General features: G+C 42.1%; 2 protein-coding genes across 7 annotated transcripts in view; one reads left to right on the top strand and one right to left on the bottom strand.

The window, feature by feature from the left end:
* Positions 1 to 442: 442 nt before the first annotated feature.
* Positions 443 to 20333, top strand: tgfb3 (transforming growth factor, beta 3). Its single transcript, XM_089003677.1, has 7 exons — positions 443 to 1143; positions 7994 to 8157; positions 10803 to 10932; positions 11280 to 11387; positions 14053 to 14209; positions 16663 to 16816; positions 19171 to 20333. The coding sequence occupies exons 1-7, from the start codon at positions 798 to 800 to the stop codon at positions 19327 to 19329; spliced, it is 1218 nt and encodes a 405-aa protein (XP_088859803.1). The 5' UTR covers positions 443 to 797; the 3' UTR covers positions 19330 to 20333.
* Positions 19704 to 24497, bottom strand: part of ttll5 (tubulin tyrosine ligase-like family, member 5) — a 71077-nt gene continuing 66283 nt past the window's right edge. For 3 of the 6 annotated variants that reach the window (XM_089003660.1, XM_089003663.1, XM_089003661.1), the window contains exons 31-32: positions 22982 to 23152; positions 19704 to 22884 (exon numbers count right to left, since the gene is read on the bottom strand). In XM_089003660.1, the coding sequence (XP_088859786.1) occupies positions 22838 to 22884; positions 22982 to 23152 (218 nt within the window). In that variant the 3' untranslated portion in view covers positions 19704 to 22837. Of the gene's footprint in view, positions 22885 to 22981; positions 23153 to 24497 lie in introns of those variants that run through there. The other 3 variants (XM_089003665.1, XM_089003666.1, XM_089003668.1) reach the window with 2 other exon arrangements.

The raw sequence follows: 24497 nt of genomic DNA, 5'->3' as shown, positions 1-24497 counted from the left end.
ACTTCCTGACAATGCGATTGTGGTTGTTTATGTCTATATGTGCCCTGAGACTAACTGGCGACGGGTTCGGGGGTATTGAAATTTGATTACATTCATCTATGTGAAATAAGCAATTATAAATTTCGTTGGTAATAGGAAACAGATATCAATACGCTGAAAGTCGAAAGAGATGAGAAAACAATAGGCACAACAACTGCTGATTCAAAAACAGAATTGTTCAATTTCTTCAAATCTCTACAAGTATTTTGAAAATGTTCTGATGTATAATGTGAACAGTCATGTAGGCTCCTCGTGCAGTGCATACAGAAATACACGGGGCCATTAAATCGAGGCCCAAATGGTTCGACATAAAATAACAGCTTTGAATTCTTCGCCGCCCCTCCCTCAGAAACGTCACACCCGGAGAGTATAAATGTTTCAGGGAGCTCGGTGCACCGTGCACTGTGTCGGAGAGCTTTCGGTTCCCTGCCAGCATCCCCTGCTCACACAAGTGGAAGGACAGAGCGACGTGCAATGGAGAAAGTGGCCCGCGGTGCACTGTGTGCGATGCCCGAGTGGGAATGAAGAGCACGACACGTAGTTTTGGTGATTTTTTGAGATTCTCTGGCACTATGGTACGGATTTGCACTTTGGCAAAGGCGCACTTTGCAAAGATGACATAGCGGACGAGATCATGGGACTCCCTGAGGAACGGAACTCACTCACAACGTGAATGAAAAGAGGAAAGGGATTTTGCACTCAGCGTGGTTGTTTCGTTCTTTTTAACTCGGCGGCTGTGAGCAGAGTGAGCGTGAACTATGAATTTGGGCAAAGGGCTCCTGTTGCTCCTGCTCTCCAGTTGCGTGACAATGGTGTTGTCGCTCTCCACTTGCACCACCGTGGACATTGACCACATCAAGAAGAAGAGAGTAGAAGCGGTGCGCGGACAGATCCTCAGTAAACTCCGATTGACAAGTCCGCCTCAGACCACGGGTCCCAGCCAGGTGCCGTTCCAGGTGCTGGCCCTCTACAACAGCACCCGGGAGCTCATCGAGGAGCTGGGGAGAGACCGGCAGCAAAGCTGCGGACAGGATAATACGGAGACCGAGTACTACGCTAAAGAGATTTACAAGTTCAACATGATCAACGTGCCACCTGAAAACAGTAGGTTTGAACGTATTTCTATCTATTCATTGCCTCTACAAAAGGTTAGAGACTCAGTGTCAGTAAACACCGAACCAGTCACGCACTGTACAAAGCCATGGGAATAAACTAACTTTTGATGTTAGTTCAGAATGATTCAGTTTTTACCTTAGAAATTTACGTTTTTTTTTCTCCCCACAAACCCAATGACTGAACCGATTTGGCGCTACAAAATTGTAACAAGACTTAATTCTGCTTCTAGGTTAACTGCCATTTATTGCAAGATGTGTTGAAATAGAGTTATGGAGCAAATTAAAATTGGGTATTTCCCACAATATAGTATTTGGCTATTATTTGTATCACTTTTAGCATGTTGGTTTCACAGTTGCCAGCCATGGGTTTGAATCTGTTCTCCATTTCTTCTGGCTGAAGTTTGCATGTTCTGCCCATGTTTCCGTGGGTTTTCTCCAGGTACTCGAGCTTCCTCCTACATTTCAAAGAAAGTACATCTGGGGTTCTTTGATGACTCTACTCTAAAGTAATCATAGAAATCAATTAGACTTAATTAGTATGAACGTTCTTGTTTTTTTTTCCCCCAAAATAGAATTGATCTATATCAGCAACATATCTTGACAGGCAGAAGAATGAAATGCTATTTCATTCAACCTGTCTGTCAAGAAATGTCTCAGTACCTGCTTATGTTTCATGTACCAGTAGTTGAAAAGCGCTGATTACAGGGTCTGCTATCCCTCTTGCCCAAAGTCAGTTGGATTAAAGAAAAATATGGATATCTAGCTAGCATGGCAAAAAAAATAAATAAATAAAAAATAGAATAAGCCGCATGTCACATTTGGAAAGTAGAGGTGGTGGTGGACCCCAAAAATGCAGGCAGAGGGAGGAGCAGAGTCTATATGACAAATTGTATTAAATAAAATAAGCAGGAACAAAACATCAAACAACAAAGTCATCAGAACAAAAAGGTCCAAAGTAGCAAACAAAACCACGACTAAAACATGACTAAAAACAAAGCAAACAAGACAAGACGAAACAATCCTGACAGGATGAAACAATGACCCAACATTGAATTGGCATGTCGGGAGTCATTTTAACTGCCACTGATTAAAATAACCAACCCTTGTGCAGCTGCAGGCGGGGCTCGACAGTGCCACCCGTTGGTCGCAAACTGAAACGTGACACCACATAAGAAGCTACTACACACTCAAAAATTTAGTACGGTCCTAAATGTACAAAACATCAATTTCCTATCGTGTTACGTGAGGCAAGAGGCGTGGTATACCCAGCAATGGTTGCCAGCTAATTTGCAGGACCTTCTCAACAAGTACATACTCGAAATATACGGGTGCTCACAATGTCCCATTGTAGGGTTACCAAGTCTGAGGGATATTTTTTTACTGTATTACTGAACGTTAAGAATACGGCTACATGATACATCAGAACAATATGGTCATTGCAATCATGGCACGTTCACCATGGACATGGCCAAAAGGTGAGATATTCATTTGTATAAAAATATCGGATATCTGTATCTAAAAATTCACACGTACAGGTACTTCACATGACGGTGTCATAGTGTGGTCGCCTGACTTCAATGCAGAGAGTGTGTTCAGCGACCATTCAGTGATGCCATCAATGCAAAGTGTGAATGGTTGTATACATCAATATTTAGCCTGTGACTGGCATCTTTAACTAACCTATAGAGAAGGGGCGTCAACCAAAGTTTTGCTGCGTCAGGGTTACGGCTTCTTTTGGCGGGCAGATGAAAAGTCTGCCGTTATTTATTCCCCATGACAAATTGACATTTAGGTCCAGATTTCAGCAAGGATTATGTAAATTGACACATACGATTTGCCCCCATGGGCCACATAAAGTGGGCCGGATTTGGCCCCCGGGCCTTGACTTTGACACGTGCCATCTAGCTCATTTAAAACACAAGGCGAGATTTAAAGACATTTTAAAAATAAATTAAAGAAATGAAAAGTAGCTTTCTGAAATTCTAAGAAGGCAATAGGATTATTTTAAAAATGTATACTAGCCTTGAGAGAAGGAATAGAGGGGACAAAAAATAAACATTGTATATAAAAGCAAACTATTCTAAAATATTTCGGATTGACTGTCCTTTTATTGGCTACATATTCCATTGTATTCACCATAACAACTAAATGCCTATTCACCATGTTTGTTTTAAAACCTGAACTCCTCGAATGGATCCAACTACCCTACTGGGTTTATATTCAATTAGGAGTCCTTTAAAATCTGAAATACCCAAACTAGTCAGGGATTTATAGAATTGTAGTGCTCATTTCATGCCCCCCAACCCTCCTTGCAGTTTACAGCTTCTTCTCCCCGCAACCTTAAGAAGGATATATGTTCAGAACTACTCGACCTATTTTAATAAGTCTGGATTCAGAGGAGGAAGTGAATTTCACATTTGGATCTAGAGCTGAGGGTAGTTTAATTTTCCAGATGTTTTAAAAAAAAACGTTCATTATTGTCAATGACATAAGTTCATACTTTTTTTTGCCATTTGAAGCCAGAAAGGATTCATTCACCAAATAAGAATGTGGCCACCATGTGAATAATTCTGGGCTCAACAAATGTATCTCTGCAAATGTTGTCATTTGTTTGTGCGCAGTTTTTACGCACATGCAAAGGGGAGACAAAAGTAAACAGTTTAATTGAAATGAGCACCATTCCTCATACATACCTCACACCAAAGCCATGGGAACTCCAGCCTAATTCTGACACATTCCTAAAAGTGGGGGTGGTTGCGGGGGGTTTCTCAAGCAGTTCGCTCCTACTATCCATTGCCAACTCCAATACCTCATTTCCATTTTCATGCTGCCAATTTCCTAATATTTTTCATCCTACTTTAAAACTTTCTCACTAATGTTAACACATTCTCCTTGTAGTATTAAGCGGCTGAAGCCATCCCGATGTTTCTATTCAATTCAATTCAAAATGGCATTTCCTGGATATATACATTTATTGTTCCCAACATAGAAATCTGCTATATATTCCTCCAGATGGAGGCTCGTTTAGTTGTTTTTTTTTTTTAAGTTAGAGTTGCCATCACCCCAATTCATTGCGAATCAACAGGTGTTTATTGTCATCTGCGACACTGAGAAGAGCATCCGAGCGTTTGAGTCATGGATCAAATCAATTTATCAGGTGCCACAAAGCGAACCTGACGTTGCAACTGCGCAGCTCACAGGTTTTGCCACTGGTGAGAAATACAAGCACTTCTCCCAAAACAAACACAGCGCAACTGCTAATGGCCGCTTCACGTACTGAATGTGAGAATACAAGACAAGCGCTCGACTTGCTGCTGGCACTCCTTTAACAGCATCTCCATGCGACATAAAAAAGGCCAAACTTTGCCAACATATATTAAGGAGTAATTATCTCCTCTTTTTTACATGATATAATTTAAAAGAAAGCAGGGCATGTTTGGGCATGTTTAGAACATATCGTCTGTCATCTTGATAGTTCAGTTCATTTTCATTCCCACTGGATATATTGGCTTTTACATTTGCTCGTTTTGGAAGATGGGAGTATGTGGGACCATAGTCAAGATTTTCACGCCCTGTTAAAAAGTTAAACAGAACCTTTTTTCTTATTCCTCATGCAGCTTTTTTCCCCTAGATGTGAACTACCAATGTCAAATTTATAAGCGATTTATAAGCAACAGATTTAAAAGTAATACACAGATGGATCCAGATTGGAGGAGGCCACATTTTTGCAGTCCCCCCCCCCCAAAAAAAAAGGACCTTGCCTGTACAATCAACTTATTTTTAATTTTTTACAGCATCTTAATGCAAGTACATTTGATTTTTACAACTGGAGGTTGTGTAACAGAGTGGATAATGACATCTGCACTGTTTTTTTATGAGGTCAAGGCACTTCAGCAGCTGGCGTGCACCTGCAGCCTCGTGCTTCCTCTTTCCTTTGTTTACTCTTGCAAAGCTCTGGAGAGAGTGACATCACAGACAAACCTCCAGGCGACAGGGGGAAAAGAGAGGAGATTCCTCCTTGCCCCCGCCCCATTTTTTTTCTCAATCTGAAGTAGGACCAAAGACTGGAGGAGGATCAGCATAAGTCTGTGCCAAAGGTCATCTTCATATCTCACTAAATTTGAGAAACAACACTAAATTACATTTAAATATGAGAATTGGTCAGTGAATCAATATTTAAACACAAAAGCAGGCTACAGACTTGATCGCAATCCACACCATGTACCTGGTGGACTTAATTTTAAAACAAGTTTTCCATTTCGGAATGAAAATTACAAAGTACTGAGTTCATGGATAGTATTAATTGTTCAACACACTGGAGTAGTGTGATGGCCGTAAAGCTTCTTAAACTGATGCTGAATTGCAGTCGGGGGACAGAAAAATATCTTGCCAGGTAGCAATTTTGCAAACTACTTCTCCAGTATTGGTGAATCATTGGCAATGTAATATGCTTCCAAAAACCGCAAAGCTGAGTTGTCAAATGCTAATGTCATCACGTCTGACTGAACAATACCTCAGAAAAAAATAGAAAAAATAATCATAATGTGACTTTTGGAACACCATGTATAATGGTCTGGAAATTGGGAAGGAATTTTACAGTAAAATACTGGCACACGGTGGTCTTTTATTGGAATTGCGGGAATAGAATTCGGATGCACTTGTACAATACACACAATAAAATACATATTGATTTATATCAATATGTAGTTTATATCAATATGTATGTTACAGCTGAAGCTGTAACAAAGTTGTGTTAAAAGCTGCTTGGTAACCTTAATTTGTGGTCAGAATTGTCATTTAATTGATATTACACCGAGCCATATATTTCATTTGTGGTTCTACGTTTCCTCTTTGCTATCGCTAGCATTCTTCCATGTCATCGTCACATAAAGAAAAAGCTAAACATGTTGGATTGTGATTTTAAGGATTTCAATGAACCAAAGTCCCAAATGATTTGCTGATGTCTCACATTCAACACTTCATTTTTGTTAGTGCATTGTTTCCCCTGATCGTGTTGTTTGAACTCTGAATTGTAAAAAAAATACCCTCTCAACATTAGAGGTTCTATTGTAAAAATGGCTGATATTTGATAGTTACTTCACATAGTTTGCTTCACAAGTTTGTCTCACCGTACGAGTCGTCGTAAAATTAGTAAATATACTTCACTTTAATTATGTAAGCTATCCTCTCTGTTTGCCAACATGGAACATATTACCTTTCAGACCCTTGGCAAAAATAAGCCATAATGTGAAATCCACCTAAAACTGTTGCAATGGGGAAAATGAGGTCATCCAAAAGGAAACCAAAGTCTTGATTAGAATTTCAAATCTGCTTTCAAAAAGGGGGGCTTTCCACCTTCGGCGGGGGTTCGAGCGGGGCTGCTGGGGCAATGAGTAAGTAGAGCAAAGGACTACTGAGGTTTCTTCCTTGTAGATGGCTTGGAAACACTGGGCAGATAGATTGACTGGGACAATTGCTGAATAGGCCAACTATAAATAGGATAACGTTTTTGGAAATATCAGATAATGGCTGAGAGGGCATTGATGGAGGATTGTGGGTCAGATGAAGTAATTGGAGATGTTTACGTGATGACACAGATACACAGCTGCATTTATGAGTTTCCATTGTATGACAAAAGCTGAAGGTGGGAATCAGCTGAGGGTGCGATAGCCTCACAAAGCCTCTAATAGAGTCGAAGCCGCTGGTAATAAATTAGCCAGAGCTCGACTGTGAATTACTGTTTCCATTTGGCTCGTAAAATGTTTGCTATGTGCTTGTTTAGCTCCACGCCGCATGTGCCTGGCTCGTTAAAATAATAAGCTACACATTGATATCGTGAAATGAAGGGCGAGCCTCCGGTGCAACAGGAAGCTTTTCAGGTGCAAGTACAATGCAGCCATTTATATCCCACTAAATGTCGCCGTCCTATTTGATCAAATGTGCACGCGGCGGTGCGGTGCATGACAAGTTATACTTCTGCTTCACCGTGTTTTCTTTGAACTCTGAGCTCCACTCATTGACCCGAGCCTGCAGACCCCAGAGGCCTTTTTCGCTATGGTCCTTTTCTATCTGCGTTCGGAAGGGTGTGTGGCAGTGTTTCATGAATTACACTGGTTAATAATTTGTTACTTTCCTTTTTAATCAGAGGTTAAACTAAACTTTTCTGTTTTTTTGTGTTTTGTTATGTTTGTTTCACTGTCTCTGAAGCTGCCCTTTTTTCTTGAGCCCATTAGCTTTTCATTCTAATAAGTGACCATCCATCCATCCATCCATCCATCCATTTTCTACTCCGCTTATCCTCACAAGGTTGGTGGCCGTTTCGGAACCTATTCCAGCTGTCATTGGGCTGGGGGTGGGGTACACCCTGAAATGGTTGCCAGCCAATCTCATGTCACAATGTGAAAATATGTCATCTAGTTTCATAATATTTATGAAGTAATGGTTAGGATCAATAACAGGGGGAAAATTATTCCTGAAACCTAATGGCTATAAATTACAATGCATGCACAATATCATTCAAAAATCTCAAAAACCTTGTGAGAGATCCAGGATTCAACCCAACAATGTTAGTTAGGGCCTTGCTGAAGGGAAGGAAGTGAGACAATAAAATAATAGTACAAAAAAAACGTCTTTCCTATAAATCATATAAATTATCACAACATAAACATGTTCATCCCTGTTACAATATCTGTGGAAAATAGCTTTTAATAATAATATACGCAATGAGGTAAGAAGTGAATTTATGTTTCAGCAAATTCTGCCAAGAGCAACACTCATTCTTTGGACTCCCACGTTAAAAAAAGCTACCATTGAGTCATCCGTTTCCATTTTACCTGCAGATGACCTCCCCTACTGCCCAAAGGGAATCACCTCGAAAGTGTTCCGCTTCAACGTCTCCACCATGGAGAAGAACTCCACCAACTTGTTCCGGGCCGAGTTTCGAGCCCGGCGGATCCCCAACAGTAGCGCCAAGAAAAATGAGCAACGGATCGAGCTCTACCAGGTGTGTCAACTCTCTCTCTCTCTCTCTCTCTCTCTCTCTCTCTCTCTCTCTCTCTCTCTCTCTCTCTCTCTCTCTCTCTCTCTCTCTCTCTCTCTCTCTCTCTCTCTCTCTCTCTCTCTCTCTCTCTCTCTCTCTCTCTCTCTCTCTGCCTCTCTCTGGTTCTCTCATCCTCTCGCTCGCCCTTTCTCTGTTCCTGTTCCGCCGTTCATTTCCTGTTGGGGCTGCAGTTGGCGGAAAGTGCAATTTTGATTGGATGACACTGACTTAGGTTGGCGGAGAGCGCAATTTTGATTGGATGATACTGGCCATCATCTTGAAACAGGTAAACACCCCATTAAATGAGCCCAACGAGTACACTTCAGCTTGAATGCACCGGAGCATTCGCCTTTGAGGAGAGAAAATGTTCTGATTCTAATTTGCAATGAAACAATACCATCGATGAAACAGTCGAATGTCGGTGACATTTTAACAAGCCCCATGTTAACGTTTGCATCAATATACTTCTGCGAGAAGTAGATTGCAGATAGCAAGTGTGGAAGCTTATGAGCCATGTGTAGGCTAGCTAGCAGTAACTTCACCTATGGACTCGGCAAATTGACTTTCATTCCGATCGTTTGGCTGTATATTTACCAATCACGAGGAACGAAATACCATTCATGTTAACGATGAGAACTATCACAAAGTTATTTTAAATAATACATTCTGACATTTTGTTCAAAAGTGGCTGCGCGTGTGTGCGTGTTTGCGTGCGTGTTTGCGTGCGTGTTTGCGTGCGTGTTTGCATGTGTGTGTGTGTGTGTGTGTGCGCGCGCGTGTGTGGCTCTCACTGAAAAACATTTCTAAATATTTTACTTTTATGGCTCTCTTAGTCAAAAAGGTTCCCGACCCCTGATCTTCACCATCAGGGACTCGGAGGGGTATAATTCAGGCAAAAGTCGTGCTTTCCTGCCATCCTGTCTCATTTAACCCTTTCATGCACAAATAATGTTATGCTTTTTTTCTGAAGTGATTTTATTAGTTTTTGACTTGCCCCCCCCAAAAAAAAATATTATGGCGGTGGATGACAACATACGTAAGGGGCTCCTGTAGTGAATGATGCACAACTGTGACATTAAGATTCATTCATATGAGCGAAAACAACATTTAGCTGTCCACTGTAGAGATCGCTGTCCCTGAAACGGTTCAAAGTCAACATAAACTGTTTGTTTAATGTGGGAGCGGTTAAAACGTCCCCAAAACATTTTTTTTAAGTATGGTCTCACTTTATCATAGATCTGGAATGTTCACCCGGCGATAAATTGGTCCACTGTACATGTGTTTTTGGGGCATGTTTGTCAAGTGTCAAAGATTTTCCTCATTAATCTCCCATGAGAGACTAGAAATAATGATCGGGTTCCGACGTTTCCTGCCAGGGAGACAAGCGCCTCCAAACTGAATCCTGCCTCTGAGGTAGCATCTGGCTAGCTCTGAATGCAGACTGTCAGGCCAGCAGATTGTTTCCAGGGGCCCGCGAGGAGATAGAGGCAGGGTCACCCATCAGTGGAGTAAATGGAGCTTGTCACTCCTTCGCCCACACACTCGTCACGCCAGAGCTGGTTGGCAGAAATCTGATACTGGCAGGACCCGCGCTCCCACAGGAAGGGACATTAAATTCTGACAATTTTCAGGGACCTTTCAGGGATTGTTTCCAGGGACCGAGTCGCTCCTGCTAATGACTTCGAAGGTGAAATGAACAAAGAAAATGAAAAACTTGATGGTTTTGTGCAAACGCCAATCAATAGGAGAAATTTACAGTCATTGGACCTGGGTCTTTGCAGGTGGCGAATCCAATTCCGTCTAATTATTTTGCCTCTCGATCAAGAGCAGACAGGTGCGGTGCAGGGATAACTACCGTCGTAGGCTAACCAGGGTCCGATTGGCAAGAGCGATGAACTTGTAAAATGAGGATATCAACACAAGCAGTCACTTTTCTCCATAAAGAGCACCCATTTGGTCTAAGGCACAGGTGTCAAAGTCAAGGCACGGGGCCCAAATCTGGCCCGACACATCGATTTATTCGGCCGGCGAAAGCGAATCAAAGTTGCAAAATTCCATGGCGCTTGCTAAAGTCCAAACCCAAATTTCAAATTATCGTATGTTTATAAATTTGAAAAATCATTCATTTGTGCACTCTATATGTAATATCCCCTCCACATATTGCATATGCAACGCACAACAAATTAATGAATAACTCATTTTCAAATCTGAAAATAAGCATTCTACTGGCTTCCCCTGAGAGGAAACCGTAACTACAATGTGGCCCGCGGCAAAAAACAACTTTGACACCCTTGGTCTAAGGCAGTGGTTCTTAACCTGGGTTCGATCAGACCCTAGGGGTTCGGTGAGTCGGTCTCAGGGGTTCGGTGGATCCTCCGCCACAGAGGTCCACCCCTCAGTCTAGTCTGCAGTTAGTAGGCATAGTCATTGGTAGAAAGGTTCGGTGAATGAGCATATGAAACTGGTGGGGTTCGGTGCCTCCAACAATATCAAGAACCACTGATCTAAAGTGTCCCACAGAGTCTGGTTCAGACAAACGCCTCCGTTTCTGTGAGTGCACATATTTTACGGGGATGCATCTGGGTTACATTTTTATCCATTCTTTGCAGATCCTCCAGAAAGATGACCCCAAAGCCAAGCAGCGCTACATTGGGGGCAAGAACGTTCTGACTAAGGGGATGCCCGAATGGGTCTCTTTTGACGTTACGGAGACAGTGAGGGAGTGGCTCATGTACAGACGTGAGTGTGTGTTTGGGACTGGGGGGGTAGGGGGGGGGGGGTCTGAGGGGAACCTTAATTACATTAACACAAAAATCACATAATGACAACACTGCAAAGAAATCTGTGGGATTTTAGCCCTTGGGACTTTTCATTTGCATGGAACAATGGTATGTAAACACTGCAATTCCTGAGCATACAACTCATTGAGACAGACTGCCTTTATCTAGCCACCATAAGAATAAATTACTAAAATATACAGACATAAATTTACGCACTGCTATGTCTCTAGTGCAAAATACATTGCCGCCAATTTCTACAGCGGTGCAAATATACCAAATGTCCAACTTCTGTTTCCTTTCCCTCAGAAACAAATCTTGGGTTGGAGATCAGCGTGCACTGCCCATGTCACACCTTCAAGCCCAACGGGGACATTATTGAGAACGCCAACGAGGTGCTCGAGGTCAAGTTCAAAGGTAAACATTTTGGGGTTGGTTGGAGGATTCAAGGTCTAGCACGACAGCAAATGCGTCCATCCAATCGATATTGTGTACCGCTCACCCACATTATTAAGATTGTGGGTCAGCCAAAGCCAATGCCAGATGACTTTGGGCAGGAGGCGGCTTACTCCTATGACTGGCCGATACCACATTGCATGACACAGTTGATTGGCGGGCAGACAATCTGGAGACTTAACGAGTTAAAAAACATTAAAAAAGGTAATTTTTTCATAATGTATCTCCTTTATGGGACTTCAAGGCAAACACTAACAATACACTGAGCACTCTTTTCAACATAAAATCCCCTCATATGCTGACCAATAAAAATAAAAAACACCAAAAGGATAAACTACTTTTTTTTACTACAGTTGATGGAAAAAAGTTACCAGTGTTTAGCATATTTGCTGTAGATTTTATTATTTTTTTCCTTTCGCCACGTAAAAAGGCTTGACGTACTGACAAGACAAGATAAAAAAAATATTTTTATATTATCTACATTACAAACAAGCAGAAAAAAACCTTGCTGTGGCAAGATGGCAATATTGAATATCGAAACAGATGATGTGCAAAAATGTATCCACTCCAGTGCAAGGGGTTTTGTCATTTCACTCAAATTCCAGGACCCACAGAATATTGAGGTTTAGGACTACATAAACATTTAATGCAGCGTAAGAAACCTTCAACTCTCTTCTGTCATCAGAAAAAACAGTTTATTTCGAGCTTACTTGGTTGTAGAGTTATCTACATTGAAAGTGGGGGGAGGCTGAACAAAAGGCAAATGATGCCCCTTCGTGGGCAGGATAAACATTGTCAGAGGTCTGACCAGTACTTTATCGGCACCCCCTCCGCAAGAAAAACCAAAACCCGAACAAATTCGGGAATGGGGCTCAATGTCATACAGTATTTTCGATTCCCAAATAAATTTGAGAATGGGAGTGATTGAATTAATTAACTCCCCATATATATTTTACAACAAAGGTGGGGAAAGTAGTCCTGCGCTCAAAGCATTTATGTACAATATTGATTGAATATCGAACCATACTTAAAATGTCCTCAAATTACTGAATCAACCTGTTAAAAAATATTATCTTAGTTTACTCATCTTTTATAAAAAAAAACATAGAGAAAATGTAATGTTTCGGTTTGCCACCAACGGGTGACACTGTTGGGCCCCACCTGCAGCTGCACAGGTGTTGGTCATTTTAATCAGTGCCAGTTAAATCGACTTCCAGCACGATCATTCAGTGTCGGGTCATAGTTTGTTTCCTCCTGTCAAGTTTGTTTCATCTTGTCAGATTTTACTCCTGGTTTTGTTTGCTACTTTGGACTTTCTGTTCTGATGACTTTGTTGTTTGCAATTTTGTTCCTGCTGACTTTATTTAATATAATTTGTCAAATACACCCTGCTCCTCCCTCCTACCTGCTATTTTCTCTTCCACCACCTCCACCACCTTGCAAATCGCAAGAGAAAAAGACTGAGATTAAAAATATGCATACATTCTTTGTTAGTTTTTAACATTTTTTTTTTACATAAATTCCAAATGAACAATGACAAATAACATAAAAAACAAAATGTTTTAGAGTGCAAAGGTTGTCGAACAGTTAGCATGTCTGTCTCCTCTGCGCTATTATTCCAAGGTGTTTTTCCAAGTGTACCTTCTTTTCCATCCCCATAACATGCATGTTAACATGCATGTTAACAAGCAACAACTATATGTTCCCTGTGATGGGTTTGTGACTAGCCCAAGATCTGCTTAAAACTTTTTTAAAAAATTGTACTTCATGCACAGAACTTTATCCCAAGTTCGGTTCCTCAGTTGTTATAGAGAATTATTACTGCAAAAGTGAAAGAAAATACACCCAGTTTGTTGTAACAACCAAGGTGAGATAGCATAGCACATGGTTAGATCTGTCAAAATATTTAACGTTTGTCGACTTACTCGATCTACTGGTGATGAGCAAAATAATTTGTTGTTAAAGGACTCTTGCCATTTGTCTGTAGTTTTGGTGCGAATGGAACTAAAAGGCCCTCAGTGGCGAGTCTGAGCTGTTGTCACGCAGAAGTAAATCGGTTCCATATGCCGCCTTAACAAAGGGCAGTGGATTGAAAACGAAATTACACACACACACATACAAAAGAAACTTTCTCCAGTGCTCTGAAGTTCATGAATGAATGACTGAATACTCCTCATTACGGTGTCTTTGATAAAGATAATGGCTCTCCCTCCTCCAAAGAAGGCAGACCGAGAGTATGAGAATGACATCGATCTGGTATCTCACTTAGTATAAAGGGGCCCCCGGACCTCGGGTCCTGGGAACGCTCCGGAATGGGCTTGGCCACAAGGAATGTGCTGCCATGGCGTTCAGACGTTTGGCCCTAATTAAAGCAGGGCCAACATATCCACCAGCAAAATCTCTCTTGAGATATGTGCTGCTTTAGCCATCAGGACGAGAGCGGACGAGCAGACGGTGGGAAGAAGGAAGTCGGAGAGCAATTGCTATTGAAAAAGGCTGAAAAGTAAAGCCTGGTCTGGACATAACCCGCCAGTAAAAGCTGACAGTTGATTATGAGCGCGGTTAGTTGTGGCTAGGGCACTTTTTTTCCCTTTCTTTGGAGTGACTGCCTCGTTCTTCCCTGCAGGTACGGAGCCAGACTTTGACGACCTGAGCCGCACCAAGAAACAAAGGGAGCAGCTGTACCCACATCTCATACTCATGATGCTGCCCCCGCACAGGCTGGACGTGCATTCTTCATCCCGCAGGCGCAAGAGAGCGCTTGACACCAATTACTGCTTCAAGTAAGCCATGTTTGATCACGACAATAAATTGCTTTGCTATATGAGGGTCAATTTGTAATTTCGGTGGCATATAAAGCTGCACGAGGTCGTCTGATTAATTTCCGTTCGGATTATTGGGGAAGGTGCGAAAATTTCCCTCCCCCAGATTAAAATTCTTGGCAAGGCCGGACCTGCATTTTCCTTTTGTCATCAACCTGGAACCTACTTTAACTCATTCACTGCCAGACGTGCAAAAATGTGTCCACTCCAGTGCCAGGGTGTTTGTCATTTTCACTCAAATTGCAGGACCACACAAAATACAACTACATAGTTTTAGGTCTATGTAATCATTAAAATCAGCGTAAGAAACCTTACTTTCTTCTTTCATCAGAAAAATGAGTTAATTCCTAAATTAATGGTTCTGGAGTTATCTGATCTTGAAATGGAGGCGGCAAAATACAATACGATACATACATATTAGTTGATATAGCGCTTTAACAACAGCTGAAGCTGTAACAAAGCGGTAACATGGATAAAAGGCAAAAGATGGCACATTGTGGAAGGGAAAAAACATTGTCAGAGGTCTGACTAACACTTTATCAGCCCTTGTAAGAAAAAAACAAAAACCCCACAAATTCGGGAATGGCGCTCCACGTCACACGTTTCAATTCCCGAATAAATTCAGGAATGGCAGTGAATGAGTTAAAAACAGAGGTAAAAGAGGTTTTGATCAAAATTTGCCTTTGAAAACATGACTGTATGCAAACCGCATTGTTTAACTGAACAACACACGCTTACGTGTTCCAAGTGCCTTCCACATCAGTCAAGTGTGTGTACAAAAATTAAGAGGCTAAAATGACATATCACAATTGCATAAAAAATAGCCACAAAACTTCATATACTTGGCGCTGACCTTTTCTCTTGAGGAATGGCCTCACATAATGTGTTCCATGTGGGAACTCACCGTTACACCCCAATTATTAATGTTTCTAACATATGCCGGTCAAAATTGATTTTTTTTTTAAATAAAAGTCACGTCCAACCAAAGGCATACATTAAAAATCATCCCACACTTCGACCCTTTCTGGGACAACAGTTACTGCAGTGGACAACTTATCATGTTAACTCATTCCCTGCCAGACAATGTGCAAAAATGTGTCCAGTCCAGTGGCAGGGTTTTTGTCATTTTCACTCAAATTCCAAGACTCACGGAATATTGAGTATTAGGACCACATTAACATTCAATCCAGCGGAAGAAACCTTAAACTCGCTTCTTTCATCACAAAAAAAGAGTTAATTCCTAAATTATATGGGTCTAGAGTTATATGAGCTTGAAATGAGGGCAGCTATCCAAAATATAATGCAATAGATAAATATTGGGTTACATTGCGCTTTAACAACAGCTGAAGCTGGAAAAAGCGCTAACATTGAAAAAAAGGGAAATGCTGCCCCCTCAAGGAAGGAGAAAAACATTGCCAGAGGTTTGACCAGCGCTTTATCGCCAGTCCCCGCAAGAAAAACCAAAACCCGAACAAATTGGGGAATGGCGCTCCACGTCATATTTTCAATTCTAAATACATACGGGAATGGCAGTGAATGAGTTTAAGCATGAAAGGACGGAACTGGAGTTGCCTTCCTATGGAGGCGATATAATCTGGAATTGTGTGTCAGGCTCACTAACCTAGCTACTATAGTCGTGAGGTTAGAATTACTACAGTTAGCATTGTTATGAGGTAAAAAAAAAAACTCAGAGGGCCTAAATATACAACCAGGCGCGAGTTGACTGACACGCTTCAGGTCTGTCGTACAACCGATCACAAAGCTGACTGCAGTATTTTGCTAGCTTGCGTAACGTACGGCTAAAAGACACAAAATGGAGTCATTCTTGAGTTCATTGTATCAGGAAATAAAAGTATGTTGGACTTAAAATGGTGTTATTGAAATATTTGAATAAGTGATGCAACACATTCTTGCCCTTTGTTACAATCTGTTTTTGGAGTCTAGAAAGACACCGCAACAGTGACCGAGTCGGTGTACGCTCCAGTGGACAAAGCAAACGATGACATCATTTTGAGCCATTATTCACCTCACTGTCACCCGTATATGATAAGCTACGTTTGCGCTATCGCGATGGATGTTTTTATGAGCGGCGAGCCAACATGCGGGGTGGCAGGTTGGAAGACCTCGCGTGTTAATCACAGAGACGCGATGACATGATACAAGTCGGGATCTGTCCCTGCAGCGACTAGAAAATGCTCGCCACTCACATGCCAAGCATCTCCTCGCCTCCCATATCCTCTTTCGGGCCGACAACGACACCTGGGCTCACTGGGAAGGGAAAATAAGGGCACACCTAAGAGAGGAATTTGGGAACTTTTCTCATCTGTGGCAGAAAGGCCACAGGGAGGAAATAGTTGAGTTACATGGTCTTGTTTTTCAATGTGCTACTCTCCTCTACACTTTCTTGTCTGCAGCAATTACGAGGAGAACTGCTGTGTGCGACCACTTTATATTAATTTCCGCCAGGACTTGGGCTGGAGGTGGATACATCAGCCCGAGGGTTACTACGCCAATTTTTGCTCCGGTCCTTGTCCTTACCTACGCAGCGCTGACACCACACACAGCACGGTGAGAAAAAGAGACCCGCGACCTCAGGGCGATATCAATGGCCATTTCACTTTCAATAAAATCATCAAATGGCCGAAATTGAACTGAACTACATTTATCATGCATATGGTAGTATTTTCTGGTGTATTCGCCGCACTGGAGTATAAGGCGCACCCCCAATGAATGGTGAATTTTCCAACTTTTTCCATATATAAGGTGCAATGGACTATAAGGCGCACCTTCAATGAATGAAATAAATGTTTTCCTAATATAATATATCAAAATTCTCCAAATATAAGGCACACCACATTATAAGGCGCTACATTAGAGCCTGGAGTTATATACTACTTCTTTTACAGGGGAAAATGGAGTTGTGGGTGCTGCCAGTAGGTTGGGAGACCTGTTGTGGCTCAATATTAATTCACATATAAGGCGCACCTGCGTATAAGGCGCAGGGTAATCTTTTAAAACAAATTTAGGCTTTTGGGTGTGCCGTATACAGTGGAAAATACGCTATTTGTGTGCCATTTTTTCTTTGAAATATTCATGTAAAAATGGAACAATGGGTTGGGAATTTTGAAACTGGAAATTAAAAATACTTTACATTAATAATAATAATAATAATAATAATAATAATAATAATAATACATGGGCGGCCCGGTAGTCGAGTGGTTAGCACACCGGCTTCACAGTGCAGAGGTGGCCGGTTCGCTTCCCGGTCCGGCCTCCCTGTGTGGAGTTTGCATGTTCTCCCCGGACCCGCGTGGGTTTTCTCCGGGTCCTCCGGTTTCCTCCCACACTCAAAAAACATGCATGGCAGGCAGATTGACCACTCCAAATTGTCCCTAGGCGTGAGTGTGAGAGTGACTGTTGTATGTCTTTGTGTGCCCTGCGATTGGCTGGCAACCAATTCAGGGTGTCCCCCGCCTCATGCCTGAAGACAACTGAGATAGGCTCCAGCAACCCCGCGACCCTAATGAGGAATAAGCTGTACGGAAAATGAGATGAGATAATAATACATTTCATTTATAAGCGCCTTTCAAAACTCTCAAGGTCACTTTACAGTGACAGGATAAGTTTTTTTGTGGCTGAATAGCGGCAGCCACACGGGCCAGCGTTCACTCACCCCGGAAGTTACTCAAATATATAGACAGCTAGCTAGATAGCTAATATATAGCTAATAGCAGCTAGCTAGAAAGATGGGCAGCTATATAGCTAATAGATATTCAGATAGATAGCGAGAATGCTAGACAGCAATATCGCATGCTAGCCAGCTAATAACTAGCAAAAAGATAGCAAATAGCTGGCTAGCTTTTAGTCCTTTTCATCCATCCAAACGTCAAGAAGACTCTTGGAACCGATGAAAACGAATAATGTACGACAGAAGCAGGGTCATCTTTTGAAGAAAATCAGGGCTTTTGGGTGTGCCTTATACCAGAGTCTGAAATAACAAAAGGTTAGAGGACACCCGGGCAGATAACTCTGAAAAGTTGTCTGTCCGGCTATAAAGTTGCCTGGCCCATTTCTCACAACTTGAACACAATAAGACGACTAATTGAAAAAAAAAAACATTGTTGCGAAGTAAAAATGATTTTTTTAATTAAAGAAGTACCTACCACAAGTACTCCATTGCTTAATTTATGGTAAATATCCCTGGCGTTCCGTTTGTCGCCACAGTGCACAATGCAATGTTTGCGTTGCGTTATCTGATCAAAGCCACGTGAACTCCTCTTTCTAAGCGGCTTTCAAAACTTTCAAGTACACTGTTCAGTAAAACGAACGTTTGGCAATTTGCATTCTCGGCACGGCAGCCAATCAGAAGCCTGTTTCGTGCTTCGGACTATACGTGACTGTAAAGTGTACTTGAAAGTTTTGAAAGGCGCTTAGAAAGAGGAGTCCATGTGGCATGTAGCGGTTTGCTTGTAGCGTTTGCTTTATTGAATAAAACAAACGTTTGATTTGAAAAAAAAAGTTTTTGTTTTTTTTTCTTGAAGAAGTTGTCGGCCACCCGGGCAGAGAGGTTTTGAAAGTTGTACGCCCAACGTAAAAGGGCAGACGTTATTCCAAACACTGCTTATACACTGGAAAATACGGTACTGTATTTAAAAAGCCAATTCATCTTTTGATTACTGTCATTTATTGAATGAATTGGAGGAAAAAAATGAATACAATTCAATTTCCTTTAAAAAAAACGGCATTGTTTTCAAATGGACAGTAGTGGAAACACAAATAAAAATAGGATTATATTTATAATTCTGTTGCTCACACCAAATATTTTCTGGGATTCAACACAAAGATAACCCATCCATATTTACTGTAAGAAAATGGAATGACATTGTTTTTCTGTCCTCTTTCCCCATTTTCTCCATTTAAAGCTGCTGAGCCTCTACAACACCTTAAACCCAGAGGCGTCTGCCTCACCCTGCTGTGTCCCCCAAGACCTGGAGCCCCTCACCATCCTCTACTACGTGGGCCGCTCGCCTAAAGTGGAGCAGCTGTCCAACATGGTGGTCAAGTCGTGTAAGTGTAGCTAGGAAACCTGATGGACTTCAAGAGGCACCTTCCCACACTACTTAGGAGCGCTCCAGAGCGGTTTGGGGGAGCCTCCGCTGCCCCTTGTCCTTCACTCTTGTCCTTGCTCCGTCTCACTTTTTGAAAAGCCTGCAGACATTGACAGCATCTGGTCTAGTTTGACCAATGAGGGTGAACTCTCAAACCCAGCAGACCTCTTGCGCTTTATTTTTAGTTTATTTTTTTAAACCATCTTTCTTACATTTTTCATTCATATTACAGCATTTTTGAACAGCTTGCACCTCGGTGTATTCGCATCCTGGTTTTTATCCAAAGAAGAATGGAACAAAAATCGTCTTGGAATGACCACTGCATTCTTAAGGACAAGAGAGTGTGGAAAGAAAAAAAAAACGCCGGAGAGGAGAGACTGAACTCAGCATGACAGGACACGTAGGACACGTTTGGATGTCCGAGCTGCAAAGCGATCCTGTGCTACACTGTGTATTTAGGATTAAATGACGTAAAAATAAAAATGATTTTTGGAAAAATGGTTTAAAATGCTGGAAACCGACCTAGTCAAAGTCGTATTTCAATGGTGATGTTAATACCTCTGCATTGCATCAGAATGGCGATTCCAATGTTTATTTCAGATGAAACTGAAGCCCTTCTGTTGTATGAGAGCCAGGCATGGACGTTTGACCGCATTTCATTGATCGACTGTTGTTGTTTTTTTGTGAGGGGGGGCAGGGGAGTTGTTGTCAGGTGTGATTATACGACCAATTATTTCATGACTATGGTTGGGATGGGATAACCTCTTCTTGGATGCTCTGATCTTCTGCTCCCATGCCAGTGTGGTATCGGGCATGGCGGACGTCTGCTTGTAGGTTGACCTCCGCTTGCATCATTTTGTTCTTTCGACCACAAACTAGTCAAGACTGATCCTTGAAATGATGTTCTGCTTACTCTTGAAAACACCTTTTTTTTTTCTTTCATTAAAATGACAGTTGGGTTGAGCTGTTTACTAGTATTCCGGCTGTGTTGTGTTGTTTTTGTTGAAGACTAATTGTAGAGCACTTTAATTGGATTGGATTAGCCTTCATAAATCTCGCAGTGGAGAAATTTACATTTCACAGCAGCAAAGTTACGGAAGAAAGAGGAAAGGAAAGAAAGTATAAAACAAAATGCAGGAGCTGCTGGAAAGGCAAGCACTCTCGCGGCGCCATTTTTAAGTCAAAAGAACAAAAAAACAAACTAAAATAATATGACAACACAAAGACACAGTTATTCAATCTTAAACACTTTCTGCACCTTTTTGTTGCATGAAACAGTTTTAGGTGAAAGGGGCGAATCAAAATCTTCTTTTCACCAGTGGATCAGGGTGGAATGTGCACGTCTACTAGAAGCTAAACGTTGAAAGCAAACACAAATCTGTAGCATCCACTGACAAATAAAGATTGTCTCACCTCTCCTGTCCCACGTAAATTCCCTTCAATTCCAAGCCGCAACAGTTCTGCATTTGCATCGATGCTTCTTTCTTCTCATCGCGGGCTCCTCAAGTCAATACACCATCCAGGCGCAGACTGTCCAACAGCACTGACCTTTCCGCTGAACAAAACGGGGTTGTGAAAATGCTTCCCATGACAGGCGCAAAAAAGCACACTCGCCCCAGAGCTGTTCAGCGATGAGTTTAATGGCGCCGACATTCCTCCCAATCAAAAATCGTGCTGGCATATCCGTGCTGCCGAAAAGGTGCATCCGCTCAGCACAGTTTCCTCCTTGATGAATGTCGTGACCAAAAATGCTGAAGAACAATCAGTATCCGTTCCACATGACGTACAACAATACAAAGTGACAAAAGAAAACACAAAAAAGGCTTGTGAGAGCACTGCCTACTCAGGCACCTCCTTGAATTTCAATTGGAATTTAATTGCGAGGCTACGAGAGAATCCAGCGAGGCGATTGAGACACTGATCAGATTCCACTTTATTTGCTGTATAATGTTTGTACACATATGTACTGTAGAGGTCGCCGGTTCGTGTCCCGGTCCGGCCTCCCTGTGTGGAGTTTGCATGTTCTCCCCGGACCCGCGTGGGTTTTCTCCGGGTCCTCCGGTTTCCTCCCACACTCCAAAAACATGCATGGCAGGTAGATTGACCACTCCAAATTGTCCCTAGGTGTGAGAGTGACTGTTGTATGTCTTTGTGTGCCCTGCGATTGGTTGGCAACCAATTCAGGGTGTCCCCCGCCTCGTGCCCGAAGACAGCTGAGATAGGCTCCAGCAACCCCCGCGACCCTAATGAGGAATAAGCGGTACGGAGAATGAGATGAGATGAGATGAGACATATGTACTGTATACCTTTTTGTCAATGTCTCACTTTTACTCCTACCGGTCATAACAATTCCGTTGCACAAATGTTGTCAACTGTCAGGAATTAGAGTGATTGTCTGTAAACTAAACTATATTAGTGCAGCCAAACATCGACATTGGATTTCAATCATTATAATAAAGCATGCTAGCTCGCATTACAAAAACGACATAAATAAATAAATACATCATGACTTTTCCACATGACAATAAAGCCCTTGCAAAAGTTACAAGATCACCCCGAAATGTATTACCAAATTCCACACACACAAATAAAACAGTGAACCAATGAAAACTAAACGCATCAACCAACAACATATGAGATTGACGTGTGCTACATTCAAGTCTTTAACTTCAAGTTATCACAAAACCAACATGCTGAATGTTAAACTACACGACTTATGTTAAGAATTTTTTTTTTTTTTTTTTTTTTTTTTTTCACAACACGCCCTGAGTGTTCTCGATACATCCACAAGGATGCTGGTCGACATGTGCACCATTCATTTCATTAAATTTCTCGTTTTGTGCTGCAGTAACGGCCCAACAAGGCCTACTTCCAATCTAATAACAGCAATAAAATGTTGTCCATAAAAACATGCTCATGTCAGTTTCAGCAAAGTTTGCTATAATTAAACATATCCTTTGGACAGTGAGGATTTGGTAACTGTTTGTTTTCATCCTGGACTGGAAGTCAGTGTCTCATGCCAGGAACTTGTCTGCGTGCTTACCGTTCACGGGATGTCTCTTGTTGACAGCGGTATTGGCGGCTGGGGTTGGTGCATGCATGTCAATGGCTTGCATACTAAATGCCAGCGGGGCATCTGTTGAAAGCTATCCGCCTGTGAAATCTTTCCGTAGCATCGACAATGCCGGAGAGACAGAAGGCGAGAAACTGCTGGCACGCAGAGAGAGTGCAGGCTGGAAAAGGCCAGCTGATATTAGGCCTGCGCGACCAAATCCCAGCCTGCGTCAAAGCTGGGAATTCCGTGCCTGGCACGCGATATGCCATGTCTTTGGCTGCAGCGGAGACAAATTCATCGGAGCCTGGCACGTTTTCCACTGTTGTACTTTCCCAGAATACCCCAGTGTGCCAGGATGTGCGGTTACATGCAGATACACCTGTCAGGCCCGCACAGGGACAGGACGCGCCTCCGGTCACCTCGGTGTCATCTGGGTCCCGGGGCCTGCAGCAGCTTGCGGTATACAGAAAGTCCTACACAGGAAAGCAACACAAATTTTGATTGACAAAGATGAAATTGGAAATGGCAATCCACAGACCTCCTCTGCTAAACACTATCGGAAGCACTGACCTAAAATGACAACCAATACCCTAGCGGGGACGGACGGGCGGCCCCCTCGCAGAAGACCTCCAAAATGCTTGGAGGCCTTAGAAAGTGTTCTCATCGACCTTTCCACCCCCGGAATGACGCCCGTGATCCTGCATACCGTGAAGCAGTAATGTAGTAAAATGTTATTTAAGCCTGGGGAAGAGAGGAATTTGAGGCTCCGTGAAATACTGTACATCACTTTGGGTCCAACCATTTTCGTGCCATAAACAATTTGTTTTTACCATTTTGTGTGTGTGTGTGTGTGTGTGTGTGTGTGTTAACACAGCACAGAGCCCAACACACAAAAATAATAATAAATAAAATGTTATAGTTGCCAATGCATAGCCATTCATGAAACAGTACAAACAGTATAACATAGAACTACAATGCGAAAGTATTTACACAGAGCAGCTGTCAGCCAAAATTTACACCCAGAAGGTCACAGGCACAGTCAAACTGGCAAACCCAACTACATGTCCTGTCATTCTTTAGGCCACGCCCCTTAATGGCACAAATGTACCAAACAAAACTACAGTAGTTGTTTACATTCGTTTTCTGATATTGGATTGGATGAGCCTTTAATAGTCTCACTGTGGAGAAAATTAAATTTCACAGCAGCGCAGTTATGAAAGGAAGATGAAGGGAAAGAAAGATGTAGAAAAACAAAATACAGGAGTTGCTGGAAAGGCCGCCACTCTCGCGGTGCCACCTTTCATTTGTCAGCCTATCTTTTGAAAAACAAAGTAATGTAGTTTATTCAATACATTGTAAAAATGAAAATTGTAAAGAGCAATACATTGGGGAGACTAAACAAATCCTCAACTTCGCAGGGATAATACTGGTGTGCCTTAATCTACAGTACATATGCACCTGAAAGCTAGCAACCACACATTTGACGACAGTGAGGTTGAAATCTTAGCGAAAGAAAATAAATGGTTTGAAAGGGGAGTAAAAGAAGCTATTTTCATGAAACAGTAAAACCCTCAACTAAATCGCCATGGTGGGGTGAGGTTTAATTTGGATCGTTCTTACAACAGACTTCTTAGACCACATAGGCTTAGTTATGCTGATGAGGTGATACCAGAGCAAATGGGGCAATCAAGCCAGCCGTAGACCCCATAACCCCATAAGTAATCAATGTAGCCTCAGGGAATAGTCCAACCTGAGAGCAGGGACCTATCACAGCAGCGTCTGGCACCGCCACATCTGGACAGTAGGGATATATATATATATATATATATATGGGGCCAAAACTACCAGCAAAGTTTAGTGCGCTGACAAAGCCTCTTGGTTAAGAAGCGAAACGTCTGACACCTTCAAAGTACAGATGACGGCTGAAGAAACCTTCTCATGGATGGGCCACTCCTGTACGACTGAGAGCTTACACACATAAATAACAAATAATGTGACACAACACAAAAGATACAGTCTTCAATTTTAAGCACTTTCTGCACCCTCTTTGTTGTATGAAGCAGTTCAAGATGAAAGAGGAGAGGAT

The sequence above is a fragment of the Hippocampus bargibanti genome, linkage group LG09, assembly GCF_051943395.1.
Source record: "Hippocampus bargibanti isolate YZ-2025 linkage group LG09, ASM5194339v1, whole genome shotgun sequence".
Lineage (NCBI taxonomy): Eukaryota > Metazoa > Chordata > Actinopteri > Syngnathiformes > Syngnathidae > Hippocampus > Hippocampus bargibanti.
This window is presented reverse-complemented; position numbering and strand designations above follow the sequence as displayed.